This window comes from Mustela nivalis, assembly GCF_964662115.1.
Source record: "Mustela nivalis genome assembly, chromosome: 2".
NCBI lineage: Eukaryota > Metazoa > Chordata > Mammalia > Carnivora > Mustelidae > Mustela > Mustela nivalis.
The window spans coordinates 186,432,602-186,449,031 of NC_139021.1; the positions used below are offsets into that span (position 1 = coordinate 186,432,602).

Below are 16,430 nucleotides of genomic sequence, written 5' to 3' on the forward strand. Positions count from 1 at the left end.
GCGGGTGGCAGTTCCGCGGAGGGAGGACAGGGGGGCCGAGAAGGCCGGTGCGGGCGTAGCTGCCGGGAGCCCCGGGTGGGTGCCGCACACAGTGAGGACGGCGCTGGGGTCAGAGCCCTTCCCGCGGGCCCGGGGAACCTCCCGCCGAGGGGAGACCGCGCTCGAGTGGGCGCCCGTGTCGGGGGAGGGGCCTTGTGTGTGCCGCTGAGTGTGACTGACGTCTCATCCCTGCGGCCGGGGGAGGGTGGGCCTGAGGAGGCAGCTCTGTCCTCGTTCACAAGGCTTGAGTCCGTACTTGAGCCTGCTTCAAGCTGTTCTGCTCTTACGCGGTTTCTCTTTTTGCTCTGCAGGCATTAGGAAGCTTTTATTTTCTTCATGAATCCTTAAAAAACATCTACCAGTTTGACTTTAAAGGTAAGACTCTTCCGGGATTCCCTGGCTGGGCTCCCCCACCCAGCGTCCCTGTGTGGGGGGCACAGCCGCTGACCAGGGGCCTCCTGTGCAAACCTGGTGCTCTGGTCCCCGGGAATCCACATGGCATTTCTGCCTCAGACCCCTGCCCTGGACCCCTGCCCCCGACTCCTGCCCCAGACCCCCTACCCTAACCTGGGTCACACTCCAGACCCTGCCCTGGACCCCCAGCCCCCGGTCCGCGCCCCTCCTGCTCCCAGGGCAGGGCCGGCCCGTGGCGCCGGATCTCCTGCAGACCCGTGTAGGGAGGAGGGAACGGCCTTGTGTCTGAATCAAATGGAGAAAATGAAAGCCTGCTTGGGCGGTCGGCGTCTCTTACACGAGCCGGCAGTACTGGAGGGACAACCACCCTGTGCTCTCGGGCCGGCACGTGGGCTGTGCGGGGCTCCTGGGCTCCTAAAGCCGGCCTTGGTCCCCGGGTCCCTGCACACGGGAGCCCGGCAGCCCAGAGCCCAGCAGCCCCCGTGTCGTCCTGCTCTGCTGGGGTGTTGGGGCAGCGCCCTCTCTTCACGCCACACGCGAGTCCTCGGCCTCCAGCTCGGCCCCGGAGGCAGATCCCATTAGTCCGAGGTGTCACTGAAGTTGTAATAACCGTGGAGAGCGACTAATTATGTCAGTTGCTCAGATTCATGATCTCCGCTCACTTAGGAGACAGATCGCCTCTTCTGGAAGCGAGATGCAGAGTCGTCCCTAAGTTGCTTGGGCAGTGATTTCGTCGACGTTAGGAACAGGATCCCAGCCAGCAGGATGATTTTGCATTGGCCCTATTCCCTGAGGGCTCTTTGCGCAGTTTGGAACCCAAGCCTGTGGCTTTCCCACCGAGGAACTTGCTGGGGTAGCCTTGCAAACTTGGCGGGAGACGGGCCAGAGGCCATTGTCCCCGCAATGTTACTAGACACTGGGTGCCCGGGCTGTGTTCTCCAGCAGCGGGACTGTGGGCGAGAGTGGGCAGAGGGGAGGTCTCCAGGCCTCGCGTGCCCCAGGCAGAGCTGGAAGCAGAACGGGGTTCCGCTCCTCCGAGCTCTGGCACGTAGCCGGGCCCCTGAACTTCTCCCTTCCTGAGAGTCACCGTTCCCCTGCACATTGTGTCACTAGATCAGATCAGTCGTGACACACCCGGCTGGCCCGGGGTTTCTCGGAAACTGAGGAGATGTACATTTGACCCCCAAGCCTCCTGCACGGCCCCAACGATGACGAGGGTGATGTCGCTGATGTCGGTGATGAGGGCAGACACGGTGGTGGTGACTGTGCCCGAGCACGTCGGTGGCCGGCGTATGTGTCGCTCCAGTGGTGCTCCGATGCCCGAAGTGGTGTTGCCGTCCACAGCACAGGGGCGGGACCCAGCGGCACCAGGTCTCGGGGAGGGGAAGTGCCCGCCACTTGCGTCGTGGCCCTGGTTCGCCAAGGCTCACTCTCGTGCTTTGACTTAAGTTACAGCAGAAATGGTCGTACATCTGTGAAAAGCTTGAATGAACTTTTTAAGAAGACATAGCTTGAATTTAGTACTTAGTTAGAAAGTTGAGGACTCCCCAAAGGTGTGGATGAAAGGGACGTGCATTTCTGGTCTGACGCCTGGAGCGTGGGCGGTGCTGAGGGAATGGAGGCCGAGTCCCTCCGATCCCTTAGAGAAGCGAGGCCCCAGGGCTCGTGCGTCCCCACACTGGAGGGACAGGTGGGCGGACCCTGAGAGCCCCCAGAGGCTGGCGCTGGTGGGAGCTGCTGGGGGGAGGCGGCGTGGAGGGCTGGAGGCTGAGGGAGACACTCCCCGCCAGGCCACCCCCCTACTTCGGTGAGCACCGGCTGCAGGAGCCACACTATGTCGTCATGGGGAAGGTCCGAGAAAAACCCCCTCGTGCTTCCAGTGGGGAAGAGGGAAGGAGCCATTTGGAAGGGTGCCAGGGTTCGTTCTTCCCAAAAGGCCTACCCTTGAGGACAGCCGTGTCACCAGAGCTGCCCAGCAGGCCTGGGGGAGGCAGGGGGTGACTTCAGCCTCCCCTGGCCTTCTGTGCTACTCGAGGGGCTGTAGGGCTGTGAGCGCGCCAGAAGGCTGCAGGCTGGGCTTGTGCTGGCGGAAGGACCACAGCAGGGTCACGGGACAATAGGACAGCGTCCTGCCCCAGCCACAGCGCCTGTCCCCACAGCAGACGTCACAGCAGAGCCTGCTAAGCCCACCATCTGCTTCCGAAGAAGTCTCACAGGCGCGCAGAGTCCGCAGAGGAGACCAGAACAGAACGTGGGCGGAGACGTCGGCCCCGGCGTCCCTCCCGGAACACAGCCCAGCTCCTCACCAGAGCCTCGAAGGAAAGTCCCGTAGACCTCCATTCTTTTTTCCAATTCCTCGTGTTTTGCTTTTAACCAGAGGTTATAAGCCAAGTTGAGAAGGAGAAGATACGGTGTGCAGGGAGCAGGTGCGTGTTGGAGCGCGAGTGGGATGTGGCCACGATGTGCAGCCACCCGCTGGGGCGTCTTCGGAACCGCGGCGACTGTGACAAGGGTGTAGAGGGGAAGCAGAAGCTCGCGAGACCAGATGCGTGACCAGAGTCTGAACAGAAGCTCGTGAATCAAAAGGGAAATCTCAACATACAGAACGGGGACAGAGATGCCCTGACCTCCGATGGGCTCACCAGCCTGCACGCGGCTGAAGACAGCCATGGGGCCAAAAGGGCGTCTTTGAAACTTTCCAAACTGAAAAGTAAAGAGAAAAAAACAAGACACAAAAGCAGAACAAGTTTCCCAGCCCCACGGGACACACACAGAAGGCGAGGCGTGTGCACGAGGGGACGGCAGCCGGGCGACCGAGAGAGGGAGGAACAAGACATATTTGCAGTCATGGCCCGGAATTTTGCAGAATTCATCACGGACCCCGAGTCATAGGTCCAGAAAGCTTACCGGTCCCTGAGCAGACAGATGCCACACCCTGCACCTAAGCGTGTCTACACGAGCCGCGCAAAGTCCAAGACGGAGAGAGACCTCGAGAGAACAGGGCTGGGAGTGGGGAGGTGACCTAGAAAGCAACAAGGGTGAGAAAACATTGAACTTCTCTTCAGAAACCGTGGAGGTAAAGAGAGGGGTTGAAGTATTTCCGTTGGTAGAAGAAGATACTTAGAATTCTGTACGCAGCAAAGTTCCCCTTCAGAAGTGAGCGAGAAAAGAACACTTCCTCAAACAAAAGCTGCAGGAACTTGTTTCCGGCAGACCCGTCATGCAGAAAAGGTTGAAAGTTATTTGACAAAAGGAAAATGATCAGGTCAGATGTGTACATCTATGTTAAGAAAGAAAGAGTGGGGGCGCCTGGGTGGCTCAGTGGGTTGAGCCTCTGCCGTCGGCTCAGGTCATGATCTCAGGGTCGTGGGATGCAGCCCCGCATCGGGCTCTCTGCTCGGCGGGGAGCCTGATTCCCCTTCCGCCTTTGCCTGCCTCTCTGCCTGCTTGTGATCTCTGTCCGTCAAATAAATAAATAAATTCTTAAAAAGAAAGAAAGAAAGGAAGGAAGAGAAAGTGTAAAGGAAGGAATGAGTGAAGGTAGAGCATTTTGTTTCTTGTCCTTCATCGGATGTACCTTCTGTTCGGAGCGTCCCTAGCAACGCCGCGGGGGTGACCGTAGCTTGTGGGTCAGTGAGACGAGTAAGCGTGGTGTGGGGCAGGCGGGAGGGAGGCTCCGGGACCCGCACTCCGTGCAGGGGTGCGGCGCGGCATGAGCGGGGACCGGGATGGGTGGTAAGCGTATATCGCAGACTCCGGCAAGCACTGAGGATTGTTCACACGGAGCACAGCCGGCATGTTGACGACAGAGCAGAGCCGGTGGGGTCCCACGAGATGCTCCACGAGACCCGGCGGTCTACGGAGAAAGGGGGTGACAACAGCCGCGGGAGAGACGGTGCCCACAAGGGGCTTCTCAGTGTTGCCCCCGCGGGGCTTCCCGCAGGCGCCAGCGCAGCAAGTACACCGGCTAAGAGACGGAAACGGTCCGAGCGGTTCCAACGATAAGACCCCGCCACGCGTCGTCTGCCGGCAGTCCGTGTAGGATCCTCAGACCCGAAGACAAAAGGTCGGGATGGAGGGCGCGGGACCGCACGGACACGAGTCAGAACGCCAGAGGAGCGGCGGCCCTTCCGGACACAGCAGACCCCAGCGCCAGAAGTGCCCGGGGACCGAGAAGGCTGTGTTACGCAACCGTAAAGGGGTCGGATCTCTGAGAAGACAGAACAGGTCTACCGTGTACACGCCGGACCGCAGAGCACCCCAACCCACGGGGAAGACTGACAGCTTCCGGGAGAGACGGATGAATCCCGTGTTGCAGGTGGAGACCTCAGGGCTCCTCTGCCAAAGACGGGCCGATCCAGCAGGTGGGATGGCCGAGGACGTAGTTCAACCCAACAGCACCGTCGGTCGGCAGGTCTCGCTGCTCTCCCCAGCGAGAGCAGCACACACATTCTCCTCACGTTCCCCAGAGTGGCTACCACAGTTGACCACATTCTGGGCCACTAAATACTACTCAACAAGTTTAGAAGAACCGACGTCATGCAAAGGACACTCCGGACCCCTCGGACTTTCACACGAAATCGGCTACAGAGAAACGGCGAGAAAACCCCAAAATACTTGTGTCCGAAGTTCAGAAATAACAGAAGTAAAACCAGTGAATCATTGAAGTAATAATGAGTAAAAGTCTGCTGTGCACACATCAGCAAGACAGTTCGCACACTCGAGCATTCAAACCGAAACGCGGAGTGGGGCTCTGGGGCGATTTTGGTGTAAGACAGCCTGTGCCGCGTGGAGGCAGTGACTTTATTCATAGCAGCGATTGGTTATGGTATTAGAACTCTCTTAAATGATGGGAATAGGTTCGCGTTACCTCGTTTCAACACTGGGAAACAGTGTAAGCGTTCATCATGATTTTTAGGTAAATCTAAAGGAATGACCCACTTTAAATTAGTCTTGCAAAATAAGCTAATTTCCGCTTTGTTTCTATGACCAAACTGGCTTTGTTCAGGGAACTTTAAAGCCTGGTCTCTCTTTGTTTTTTATTTTAACACTTGGATGTGAAACAACACACTTCCAGAATAGCACGAGTCAGAATACGTCTCAAGAAATTTTGAAAATATTTTGAACTAAATGAAAATGAAATAGAGCTTATCAGCATTTGTGGAATGTGGTGAAAGTATGTTTGTGGCATCAAATGTATGTGTTCGAAAAGAGGTAAGATTTAAAATCGCTAATCGAAGTGTCTGCCTTAGGAAGCCAGAAGAAGAGCAAAATAAATCCAAATCATAAGAAAAGAAATAATAAAAATTAGAGCATAAATCAATGAAATTGAAAACAGGAACTCACTAGAGAAAATTAGCAAAACCCAAAGCTGATTCTTTGAAAAGATCAATAAAATTGATATTCTTGTAGTCAGGCTAACCAAGAAAAGAAAGAAAACACAAATCTCTGGCAGTAGAGATGAGGGAGGGGCCGTCGCTACCGGCTGTGACGTCGAAGGGTGATGAAGGTCTACGGGGAACGGGTCCGTGCCCGTAGCTCGATGATGTGGAGTGAGACAGTTCCTTGGAAGGCGCAGGCGGCCAGAGTCACACCTGGAGGACTCGGTGATCTGAATAGGCCTTTATCTGTTAAGGAAATTGAATCAATAATTAATAAACTCCTAAAAAAGGAAGCACGAGGTCTGATGGGTTCACTGTGAATTCTACCAAACACTAAAGGGAGAAATTATGCCCGTTCTTGGTAACGTCATCCGGAAAACAGAAGCAGAGAGAACATTCCGACTCACTCTGTGAGCCAACATTCCCTGATACCGAAACCAGAGAGTCCAGAAGAACAGGACCATAGGCCAGTATCTCTCCTGAACATGAAGTGTAGAAACCCTCCACGTAGGGTCAGCGGCTTGAGTCCAGCAGCCTGTCGGGAGAGTCGTGCACCGCCACAACCGAGGTCACGCAGGTCTGCGAGTCTGGCTCCGCGTCTCAAAGTCAGTTAACGTGACACATCTCGTCAACCAGCCAAGGAAGGAAGCCGCGCGGCCACGTCAGCAGACGCAGAACAGCGCTTGGCTGTGTGAGTCTGCCGCCTGTCCACAGCGGGTCCCTGCGAACCAGGGGGAGACCTCGGTAAGGAGCCGCTGGGGAGACCCACGTCTCACATCCCACGTCACGGTGAGAGCCTGGGCGCTTCGGTCTGCGGTACGGCGTGCACTCTGCCCGTTCCCCTTCGGTATTGCGGCAGAGGTCTTGGCTGTGCATGAAGACAAGAGGAGGAAGTAGAGGGTGTGCTGATGGGGGACGAGGAAGAAAACGCTTAGTTTGCAGTGACACGGTTATGCCGGACGTTTGAGAGACTCATCACGACGAAAACCGGACAGACAAGCACGGTTGCGCGATACAGGGTTAACGTACAAGAGCCAGTGGCTTTTCTATACCAGCAACAAAGACATGGAATTCGAACTTAAAAACAGAAAGCCATTCACAATAGCACACGCATAAAAGACTTAGAAATAAACCTAGCAAAATAAGGACAAGATTAATATGAGGAGAACTGCAGAGCTCTGCCGAAATCAAAGACGATCAGAGTCAACCGAGCGCTGTCCCACGTCATGGGCAGGAGGACGCAACCTTGTCGGCGTGAGGTTCTCCCTGCTGGCAGGTTGCGGCGTCGACACCGAGCGCCCGTGCGGACAGCAGCGAGCGGCCGCGCCGCGGGACAGACTTGGGGGGGCAGCGTGCTTCCTGCCGGACGTCGCTGCCGAGCCGGGCTGGGGGTTCGTGCTGCCGAAACTGCTCTGCAAGGTCAGTCTGTTCGTTCACAAAGCCGGGCTTTGTGGGTTTGAGGGTTTTGTCCGAAGCAGAAATGCCTTCCCGCGACAGTCTCCTCTCCCCGTCTCGGTGGACACGGAGCCCTGTGGACTGCGTGCCCCGCCGAGGACCGTGGGCGTCAGTCCCGGGGGCGCCCACAGCCAGCAGCCTGTGTCATGACGGCGGGCATGGCTGCAGGAGCTGGAGGAAGAGCCCAGGAGAGCCCGGGCTGAGCCAGGCCTTTGCTGGGGGCTCGGTGCCAGGAGGGAGCAAGGGAAGGTCCCGGGTGTGAAGGGAGGAGGGGGCGAGGCAGGTCAGGAGCCCACACGGCAGGCCGAGGTCACGGGAGGACCATCCCACCACGGGCGGGGCGCACGGCCCGCACTCCCCGGGCATGGTTCACAGCCCCACGGAGCTGCCCTGTGCTGGGCCGTGTGGCCCCGGCCTCCTCACGTGGACGTTACGCTGCCAGCTCCCGGGGTGCCAACGGCAGTCACTGCTGTCCACGCACCACACACGGACATGGGTGGGCGGCTCCGGGAAGGGCCTCCCGCGTTGGACGTGCTTCTGCGGCGTTTCCGGTGGTGGTGGGTGTCGGGAACGGGAGCACGGCCACGTGGTGGTCACTTTCTCACTGACACAAGCCCAGCTGCCCCCGGCTAATGGGGTTTGTCCTGTGTCCCCTCACGGGCCTCCGGAGGCCATGGTGATTGGTGAGGGGACAGAACCACAGGCCGCAGTCACCTCGGTGATCGTCCCGTGTTTGGGAACAAGACCAGTGAGCGTGCAGCTCTGCGTTTGGGGACAGCTCCGTGTCCCTGCTCTGTCCTGAGTTCCCTCCTTCACCAAACATCTGTCTCACCGCGTCCTGCGCCGGTGCGGCTGACCATTGGAGCCCCTGCCTGCCAGTGTTCTGCTTGGACCTGGTGTTCACTCTTCCCAAACACGCAGTGGCCAGAGCTTTGTCCCCAGATGCTGCACACAGATGTCATTCCCGCTGTCCGCTCCCACAAGTGGGTCCGTGGGCCCGTGTGCTCCGAGAGCTGCAGGTGTATGGGCCAGGGGACCGCGACCCCACAGAAGTGGGCAGCACACTTCGTCCTTGTCCTCCACCCGCCTCCTCACGGCCAGGAGTGCCACCCGGTCCCCGGCACAGGGGCAGCCGTCTGGGCCCGCGGCCGCCACACTCCCGGCATGGCATCCTGTGGGGGCCCCTTGGGAGACCCCACTGTGGGCGTGGGGTGACCCATCGGCGGAAAGAAGGGGCCTGGCCTGGGTATGAGAGGACTAGACCACGCCCTGTCCACAGGGGTGTCGGCCCGGGCACGCAGTCCGGGGAGCACCCCACGCTGTCCTGCCTCCGTCTCCGCCTCAAGAGAAACTCCTCCCGGACGGGAGTGATGTCGGCTGCGTGTGAGGAGGAAATCGAGTCCCTGAGTAAATTCGTATGACGGTGTGAGCGAAGGGTTATTCTGCAGCTGTCCCAAACGTAGTCACGGTTTTAACAGAGGAAGCCAATTAGCCCTTGTAAATCTGCAGCCGGAGGTCTGAGAGGGTAATGAAGCGGCGTGTCGGGCTCCGGGTCGTGGAGTGCGGATTTACGAGCCACCGGCGTCCCCGGGGCAGCGGACCCTCCCCTCGTCGGGTGCCCCCTGCGCTGCCTGTGGGGCTGCACGGCTGGGTGGGATGTGGCCGTGAGGTCATTCATGTCACCACTCTGCTCTTTTCCAGCCAAGAAGTATAAAAAGGTCACGGGCAAAGAGATCTACTCGGACACGCTGGAGAGCACGCCCATGCTGGAGAAAGAGAAGTTCCCGCAGGACTACTTTCCCGAGGTGCGTCCCGGCCGCCGGCCCCGGCCCGCTCGCCCTCAGAGCACGCGCCTCAGTGAGGAAGCGTGGGCGCGAAGGCCTCGGTCCAGGGAGGGTCCCGTTCCCGGCGGGCAATGCGCTCCCGCAGGCCGTCTTCCCAGAGCTTCTCGGTTCCGTGTGGGTCCGTGTGGTGGTCTTCCCGAGGGGCGAACCACCGTGTTTACACGCATCACCACGTCCTGTGACCATCATTTCCAGGCAAAGGAACCCTCCCCGTGTGAGGTGGGACAATCATGATCAGCGGGTTGTGGGGTCTGGAGAGGGGGCAGGTGCGGCTGGCCAGGGACGCTGCTGTGGGCGGGCCGCTGGGGGGCAGGGTGTCCCCCCCCGGGAAGGCTGGGTGAGGCCGCGACACCGTTACCCGCTGTGCTCATCTATTTCCATCGGGTTTCAGTGCGTTTTTGTGGGGGTTGTTACTTGCATACGGTCACCACACGGCACAGGTCATCTCAGACTCAGGTGTTCTCGGTCTGGGGTCTGCTAAGCCCTTGTGATTCACGCGCTGACCCAGGGTTGCTCCCCTGTCCTTCCATCATCTGAGATCACGGGGGCGCGTGTGTCTGTGATTGAAGCATCGGGACGGTGGGCTCCCCGGCACAGCGGAGGTTGGCTCAGCGCAAGAAGGATTGCCCCGCCAGGCCTGCCCCACGAGGCCTGCCCACCGTCCGCGGAGACGCCCACCCACACTTGGAGCTGATTTCCAGCAAGGCCACGGCTGTATTAACGTGTTTATGGTCCGGGGTGAAGGAATTGCGGCCGCTGCCGTGAGGGATGGACGCAATCCCTCGTCACTCGTCCCTGAGCCAAGGACGCAGTGTTGGGGGCCGGCCTCTGTCCTGGCTGTCCCAGCCCCCACGGTCCTCTCTCCTCCTGACATTGTGATGCGGCTAGAAAGCTCCGAAGCCGTGGAGTGAATCCTGGCGGTCTTCCTTGCCCATCTCTCCGGGGCTGCTGTCCCCTTGCAGACGCCGAGGGTCACAGAGTCGGCATCAGAGCCGAGCGGGGCCACTGAGAGTGACCACGGGCCCTAGTGGAGACAGCGGCTGGAGAGAGCCGGGGCCTCTGCAGCAGGGGAGAGCAGCTCTGACGGGCTCGGGCGGCCCGGGAGCAGGTATCCCTGCGTCTTTGCCACGGGGTGTGCCCGGCACACAGTGGCTGAGAAGCCCCCAGGCTCCTCTCTGCTCCGGCAGCTCTGATCCTCGGGGCTGCTTGGCTCCTCCATCCTCAGCCCAGAGCCCGACTGGCCCGGGACGGCACTCACTTGTGCCTGGCGGCTGGCTGGGGTGTACCCCCAAAGGGTAAGACACAAGGGGCTGTGCACCTGGGAGAGGCAGGACTCCGGGTGGGGGGTGCCGGTGTGATGACCCGGGGACAGGTAGGGATACGTCTGAGGCCTCCCCCCCAGACCCCCGGACGTCTGTCGATGGCGTCCAGCCGCCTGGAGGCTGTGGACCGGCACTTGCTGGGGCGTGAGCGGCCCTCGGTTCCCAGCCGCTACGCGGAAGAGCTGAGCAGTGCCTCTGCGAGCACAGGGGACTCACAGGCACCCGGACGTGGCTTCTCCAGGCCGGGCTCCATGCAGTGGGGCCGTGGCGTCTGCCGCAAGGCTCACACTCACTCCCTGAGGGCGGGACACACGCCGATCACTCCCTGCGTGACTCCTTGTATGCGGGCTCACTTCCCAGGTCCCTCTTCCTCCCAGCACTGGGCCCCCTCGTGCTCAGAGCCCAGGTCCCTAGAGGCCCCCGAGGTCAGCTGTGAGCTGTGATGCCACCAGGGAAGAGGACTGCATGGCCGGTGCCACGTCCCTCTGGACGCCAGAGGAAGGAGAGAGCCTGTGGTGCCCCCCACACAGGACGGCCCACAGCAAGTCGGACGCCTGCGGAACCCCCGGCTCCCGAAGTTCTGTCCGTGCCTACAGGACTGCAGGCCTCCTCCTGAGGGGCTCCCTGCTCCCTGGCCCTCAGGCTGTTTTCTGGGCCCGGCGTCTGCAAACACCGGCTTCCTAGACTGTGGCACATGGGGGACCCTGTGGCCTGGCCCGGATCCCGACTCTTCCCTCTGCTGGCCCAGGCCCTGTGCGGGAAGAGGCTTGGGGCTGGCGTGCGTGTGGGTCAGATGTAGTCTCAGGCTTCAGGTACGCTGTCCCACGTCCTGCACACCTTCCCGAGGGCGGACGCCCCCAGGGGCATCTGTGCCCGTGAGGTGCCCGTGGCTCCGTGGGGGTGCTGACAGCCAGTGGCCGCCTGTCTCCCGTGAGAGAAGTGGGGGGTCCCGGGTGACCATGGCCCCATGCACAGGCAAGAGAACATTTTCTGGAAGGAAAAGTGGGGTGTTTCTGGGCAGACCCCAGTCTCTCTACTGGAGAGCAGCGTGTTGCTGGGACTCTGGCGAGCCCCAGAGCAGTGGCCCCGGCCTCCTGGGGTCAGCGTCCTTCCTTGGTTTGACGGGATATTGCCGCACGAGAAGTTGGGTCTGGTGTGTGTGGTCCGCCGACACGTGGATGAAGCAGAAGCAAGCGTGGCTCAGTGCACAGAAGGAGAAGCTTCTTTCACAAAATACTGAGGCTTCGCGCGTCATGTCAGTGCCGCACTTCTCTGGCGTGCAGCGGTCCGTGTGTTCCCTGGGGCCGTGGCTGGGGGTGCCACGGGGCTGCCACGCGGGCGGGGCTGGAGGGCATGTGCCTGCCTGGCGGGGGCCCTGCTCTCCAGCCTCTGAGCCAATCCTTTAGTTTTATTGGAGCACATTTTGGGGGAGAGAATTAGTCTGAGCCTGATTTCTCTTCTATTACCCTCGCGTAAGGGTGATCTAAGTGTGATTACCACGATGAAGGCAAGCGCGATCCCAAACAACCACAGCCCGCTGCGCGCAAAACTAACAAAACTTTCTGTGCTGATTTATGGGTGCGTTTGGCTCGGCATGAATTTCGAATGCCGCCTCCGGGAGCCGCACTCCAGATAATGTGAGACCATTTTTAAAAAGCAGATTTGTGTAGTCGATCAGGGCCGAGGCACTTTTTCCCTCTCGCCCGTAGTGAGAAATTGGTTGTTACCATAGATCACAGGGACTGCTCCGAGCTCTTATGAAAGATGGATTAATTTCACTAATGCTCCAAAGCGGGGCTTTCACCGGCAAGGCTGCGTGCTGATAACCTCCCCACAGCCTCCCTTTTCTCCACGCTGATTTATGCCGTCCTTTAGTGGATGAACCGTCCTGCACTCTCCATCCATCTGCCGGCTAAAGGAATCCTATTAACAGGGTCTGAGCGGGGACTTCATACCGCAAGGTGAGTGATGTGGCGCAGCCCGCCCCCCAGCCCGGCGTGACGTGGTTTCATTCCACGGAGACAGCCTCTCAGCAAGCAGGGTGGGCACCCGGCCCCTGCTGCTGGTGCGTGGTCGCCCGCTGGGAGTTTCAGAAGGTGCCTGGTGACCGGAAAGTTCCTGCACGTGGATGGAATGGAACCGATCATTCTGCATTTGAGGGAGCCCCGGCCTGTGACGGAGGCACCGGTTTCCCCAGTGCAGGTCCTTGTGGGCGCAGGACAGCCGTGTGCGTGTGCACTTCCGTGGGACGTTGTACAGGGAAGCCTCCCCAGGCAGGCACTTGTGCCCCCTGATGACGGGGTGCGTTCCGGCCCCGCCCTGCCCCTGCGCGGCCCGGGCGAGCGTCCCTGGTTCGGGGCTCAGCCACGGTAGGGAAGGGAAGTCCCAGCAGAGGCTGTGGGGATCCCAGTCCTGGTTCTCCCGGCAAGGAGCCGGCAGCGGCATGCGGGTGACCATGTCCAGCTCTGGCTCTGCTCCGTCGGTCAGCGGTGACCGTCACGGTGACCGTTGTGGCGTTGTCACAACCTCCGCGGCCCTCGGGGGGGAGGGGGAGGGGGCACCAGGGGTGAGGACGGTGGTTTCCGGCAGGGCTCCTGGTGCAGCCCAGCGACGCCCACGGACACGCGATCCACCGCGGATCCAGGCACCAACAGGTCAGCGCCTTGCAGGCCCGGGGAGTAGCCCCACGTTTCTGTCCGGGAAATCACTCAGGAATGCAGGCCGAGCGCACCTCAAAGTGAAGGGTTTTCTGCAAACTCTTAGTTAGGGTATTTGGGCGTATTAATGTTTTACTGTCAAACTCTTTTGGGATTTATTTGCAATGTAATTCAAAACCTTAAATTTAGTTACAATTCTGAACTTAACAGCTATTACAAATCTTTATTATATTAGAAAAAACAACACATGTTGTGTTTTATGTGCGTTTCCTAATAATGTTAAACAACGTTCCCTTATTGTGGACAATTTAAACGTCTAAAAACCATACACACGTGGTGTCTATTGAAGGTGCGCACGTGGGGCGCGTACGGAGACCTTAGCTAACTCAGAATTGACCATTGAGAATCATTAATTTTTGGCTCATTACATCCAACTCACAAATGTCTTCCAGTTTTAATGGGCAAGACCCGTGTGGTCAGGTCAGGTCCCGCTCGGGGGCTCAGCAGCAGAGCTCGGCACTAGGCTGGGGTTGGGGGTCTCACGTGTCCCGGCCACAGCCACGCTGCTCTTGTGGAAGCGGGGGTCCACCCTGTCCTCTCCTCTGACACCCACATCCACACCAGGTCCTGTGGGTGTGTCAGGAGGGCAAGGACCGCAGCCTCTCAGAGCGTGCGTGCCGCAGAGCGTCCGTGATTGTGCAAGAGAGGAGACAGAGCCCAGGCCGGAGCCAGGAAGGGCTGTTGGGCTCAGCCTGGCGAGCTTGGTGGGGGCCAGGGGGTGTGCAGTGGACGCTCGGCCGTGGGAGACTCCAGAGCTTCGGGATTTGCACCTGGAGGTCATGGTGACCTTGAAGACAGCACCCCCCCCCAAGCTGGGCATCACCAGAGGAACCAAGCTGTGCACCTTGTGATGCTGGTCCCAGGGGAGGGAGCCAGACAGTGTCTGAGGGGAGTAAGAGCTCGAGCAGGGGTTTCAGCTGCTGAATTACTCGATTCAGTGAAGAATCTCCACTGAGGTGTCTAGAGCCTCCGATTCTGGACTCACACGGGGAGCGCTTTCCGCCAGCGTTTTGCTGAGGGTGCACGCGGTTACCACGGGGACCGTGCGCTCCGGCCCCTGAGGTCAGCACAGCCATCCTTCCGTCCTCGCCCTGCCCTCCCCTCCCCCTCCGCGCCCCCCCCCAGCTGCTCCTGCCCACACAGCGGAGGGACAGGCCCCTGGGGCTCGGGGGGCTGCACATTTCCATCCGGCTTCCCGAAGTGTTGGCAAACTGGGAGTTCAGGGGGTTCTCAGTGCCTCCTGGGGCTCACAGGGCGTGGGAGCTGGAGCCCCACTCTCACGGCCTGGGCTGTGAGCTGCCCCGTCTGGCGTGGCTGTTGAAATGGGACGAATCCAGATAGCACGGACCGTGTGCCGCGCTCCATGGCCCCGCTAGCCGTGGCTCCCGTGTGGGGCAGCAGGTCATGGCGAGACACCTACTTCCTTGCCAGCGTGAGCAGGGTGCACGAGACGGTCACCCACGCCGGACGAGGGCACCATCGGCACAGGCGCTGGGCACGGGTAGGCCGGCCTCTGCTCAGCCGGGCCCCCCTCGCCGGGAAGATCGTGCCGGCCGGTGGTTCCGAACCTGCCTTCCCAGGCGCGGAGCATGAGGCACCAGGGCGAGCCTCGTGCGGGACACCTGCCCCCCGGTGCTGAGCAGAAGCCTCCAGTGGACGGATGGACGTTGGTTTTTCTGACTGAGAAGCATCTTGGGTGCCCCCCCCCCCGGCTTGTGTCCGTCCCCGTCCCCTTTTCAGCCGGCTTATTGTGCACCTGTTTGTTTTTCAGTGCAAGTGGTCGAGGAAAGGCTTCATTCGGACGCGGTGGTGTGTCGCGGACTGGTACGTTTGTCGTGGGGACTGTTGCCTCCTTCAGAAACTTCGGGATGCTTCCCCGGCTTTGTGTGCTGCACCCGTGGTGTGGCCGCACGTCCCGTCACAGGCTGCCCGCCCGCTTTGTTTCCAGATACTCGGTGTGGCACGGTGCCATTGCCTGGTCCCCGAGTCTGGGGTCCCGGTGCAGGCCCAACACAGGCCCCAGAGCGTCCTCCCGTGGGCACCGGTGTCCAAGTGCCCCCCAGGCAGCCCTCCACAGGCCACGGTCAGCTGCCATGGCACAGAGCACAGGGCAGGCAGACCCCCCAAGCCGACCTTCGGGCCTGGCCTGCCCGGGGCTGCTCTCTGTCTGCAGCCGCCGCTTGCCCGCTGCCCCAGTAGAAGCTTCAGAAACCCCACACCTGGTCTCCTCCTGTGAGCCCCTGGGACCATGGGTCTTAAGGTCCTAGAGCCACGTGTGTCCCATAAGCAGCTGTCAGAGGCCTTCAGTCAGCTGAGGGCACGTCCAGACGGGTGGGGGCACTGAGTGCCTGCCAGGTGCCCCATCCCAGGCAGGCCCTCAGCCACCCCTGTGGTTGGCACAGTGCTCTCCCTGGGGCCCTCGGGCACCTCTCCCTGGGGCAGGGGGCAGGGCGGGGGGACGAGGAGCTGCAGACTCTGACGGTCCAGCAAATGCCCTCACTCATGCGCCACTGGCCGCTGCGGCACAGTGTGGGCACCGAGGATTGGCCTCCCCCGGCCGCCCGCCGCCCTGGGAAATGGCTGTGAGCTTGGCACATACGTCTCACGGGGTCCTCGGCCTTGCAGCCCGGGCACGGTGACAACCGTGGCGTACGCGTGGGCACGCTGACCTCCGTGTGAGACTCCATGTCTCCCGTGATGCCCGGGGGTCTCCGTGCAGTGGGAGGGCTGATGGCCAGAATCTGGCCTCACTGTGCGTGTCCCTGCCTCAGGGACTTCCTGCCGTGGGGACTCCCCGCTGCGGGCACCGCCTGCTGTGGGGTCTCCCTGGGGCCTTCTTGCCGCTATGGGCCTGGGGACTTCTCACCTAGAAGAAACCGAGTTGTGCCCCTCCTCCGGGGTCACAGCCTCAGGGAGTGGCCTACAGCTCCCGAGGCACCGGCCCCACACGGCCCGGCCCGCTGCCCTGCCTGGGGTCTCGGCCCCGTCTCTGCTGCCTCCTGCTCTTCCCTCCTCCGCCCGCCCTCACGTCCTAACGTTCTCCTGTTTCTCCTCCCCCTCCTCCTCCCTCTGCCCTCCTGTCCGCCTGGTGGGGGACACTTGAAGCAGCCCCTTCCCTGTTGGCCCGATATCTTTAAAGACTGTGAGGCCGTGCGTGCCCTGCTCTGACTAGGCAGGGGATGTGCTCTGGGGGGGGCATGAAGTGGCCGAGGAGGACAGGGCTGGGCGCAGGGGGGCTGCCTGCTGTGACCCTCGGGC

General features: G+C 60.7%; 1 protein-coding gene across 3 annotated transcripts in view; it reads left to right on the forward strand.

Moving 5' to 3' along the window:
• INPP5A (inositol polyphosphate-5-phosphatase A) overlaps positions 1-16,430 on the forward strand; it is a 158,593-nt gene that overhangs the window by 96,923 nt on the left and 45,240 nt on the right. For all 3 annotated transcript variants that reach the window (XM_082721589.1, XM_082721587.1, XM_082721588.1), the window contains exons 5-7: positions 351-414; positions 8,991-9,094; positions 14,944-14,996. In XM_082721589.1, coding sequence (XP_082577715.1) covers positions 351-414; positions 8,991-9,094; positions 14,944-14,996 — 221 coding nt within the window. The remainder of the gene's footprint in view (positions 1-350; positions 415-8,990; positions 9,095-14,943; positions 14,997-16,430) is intronic.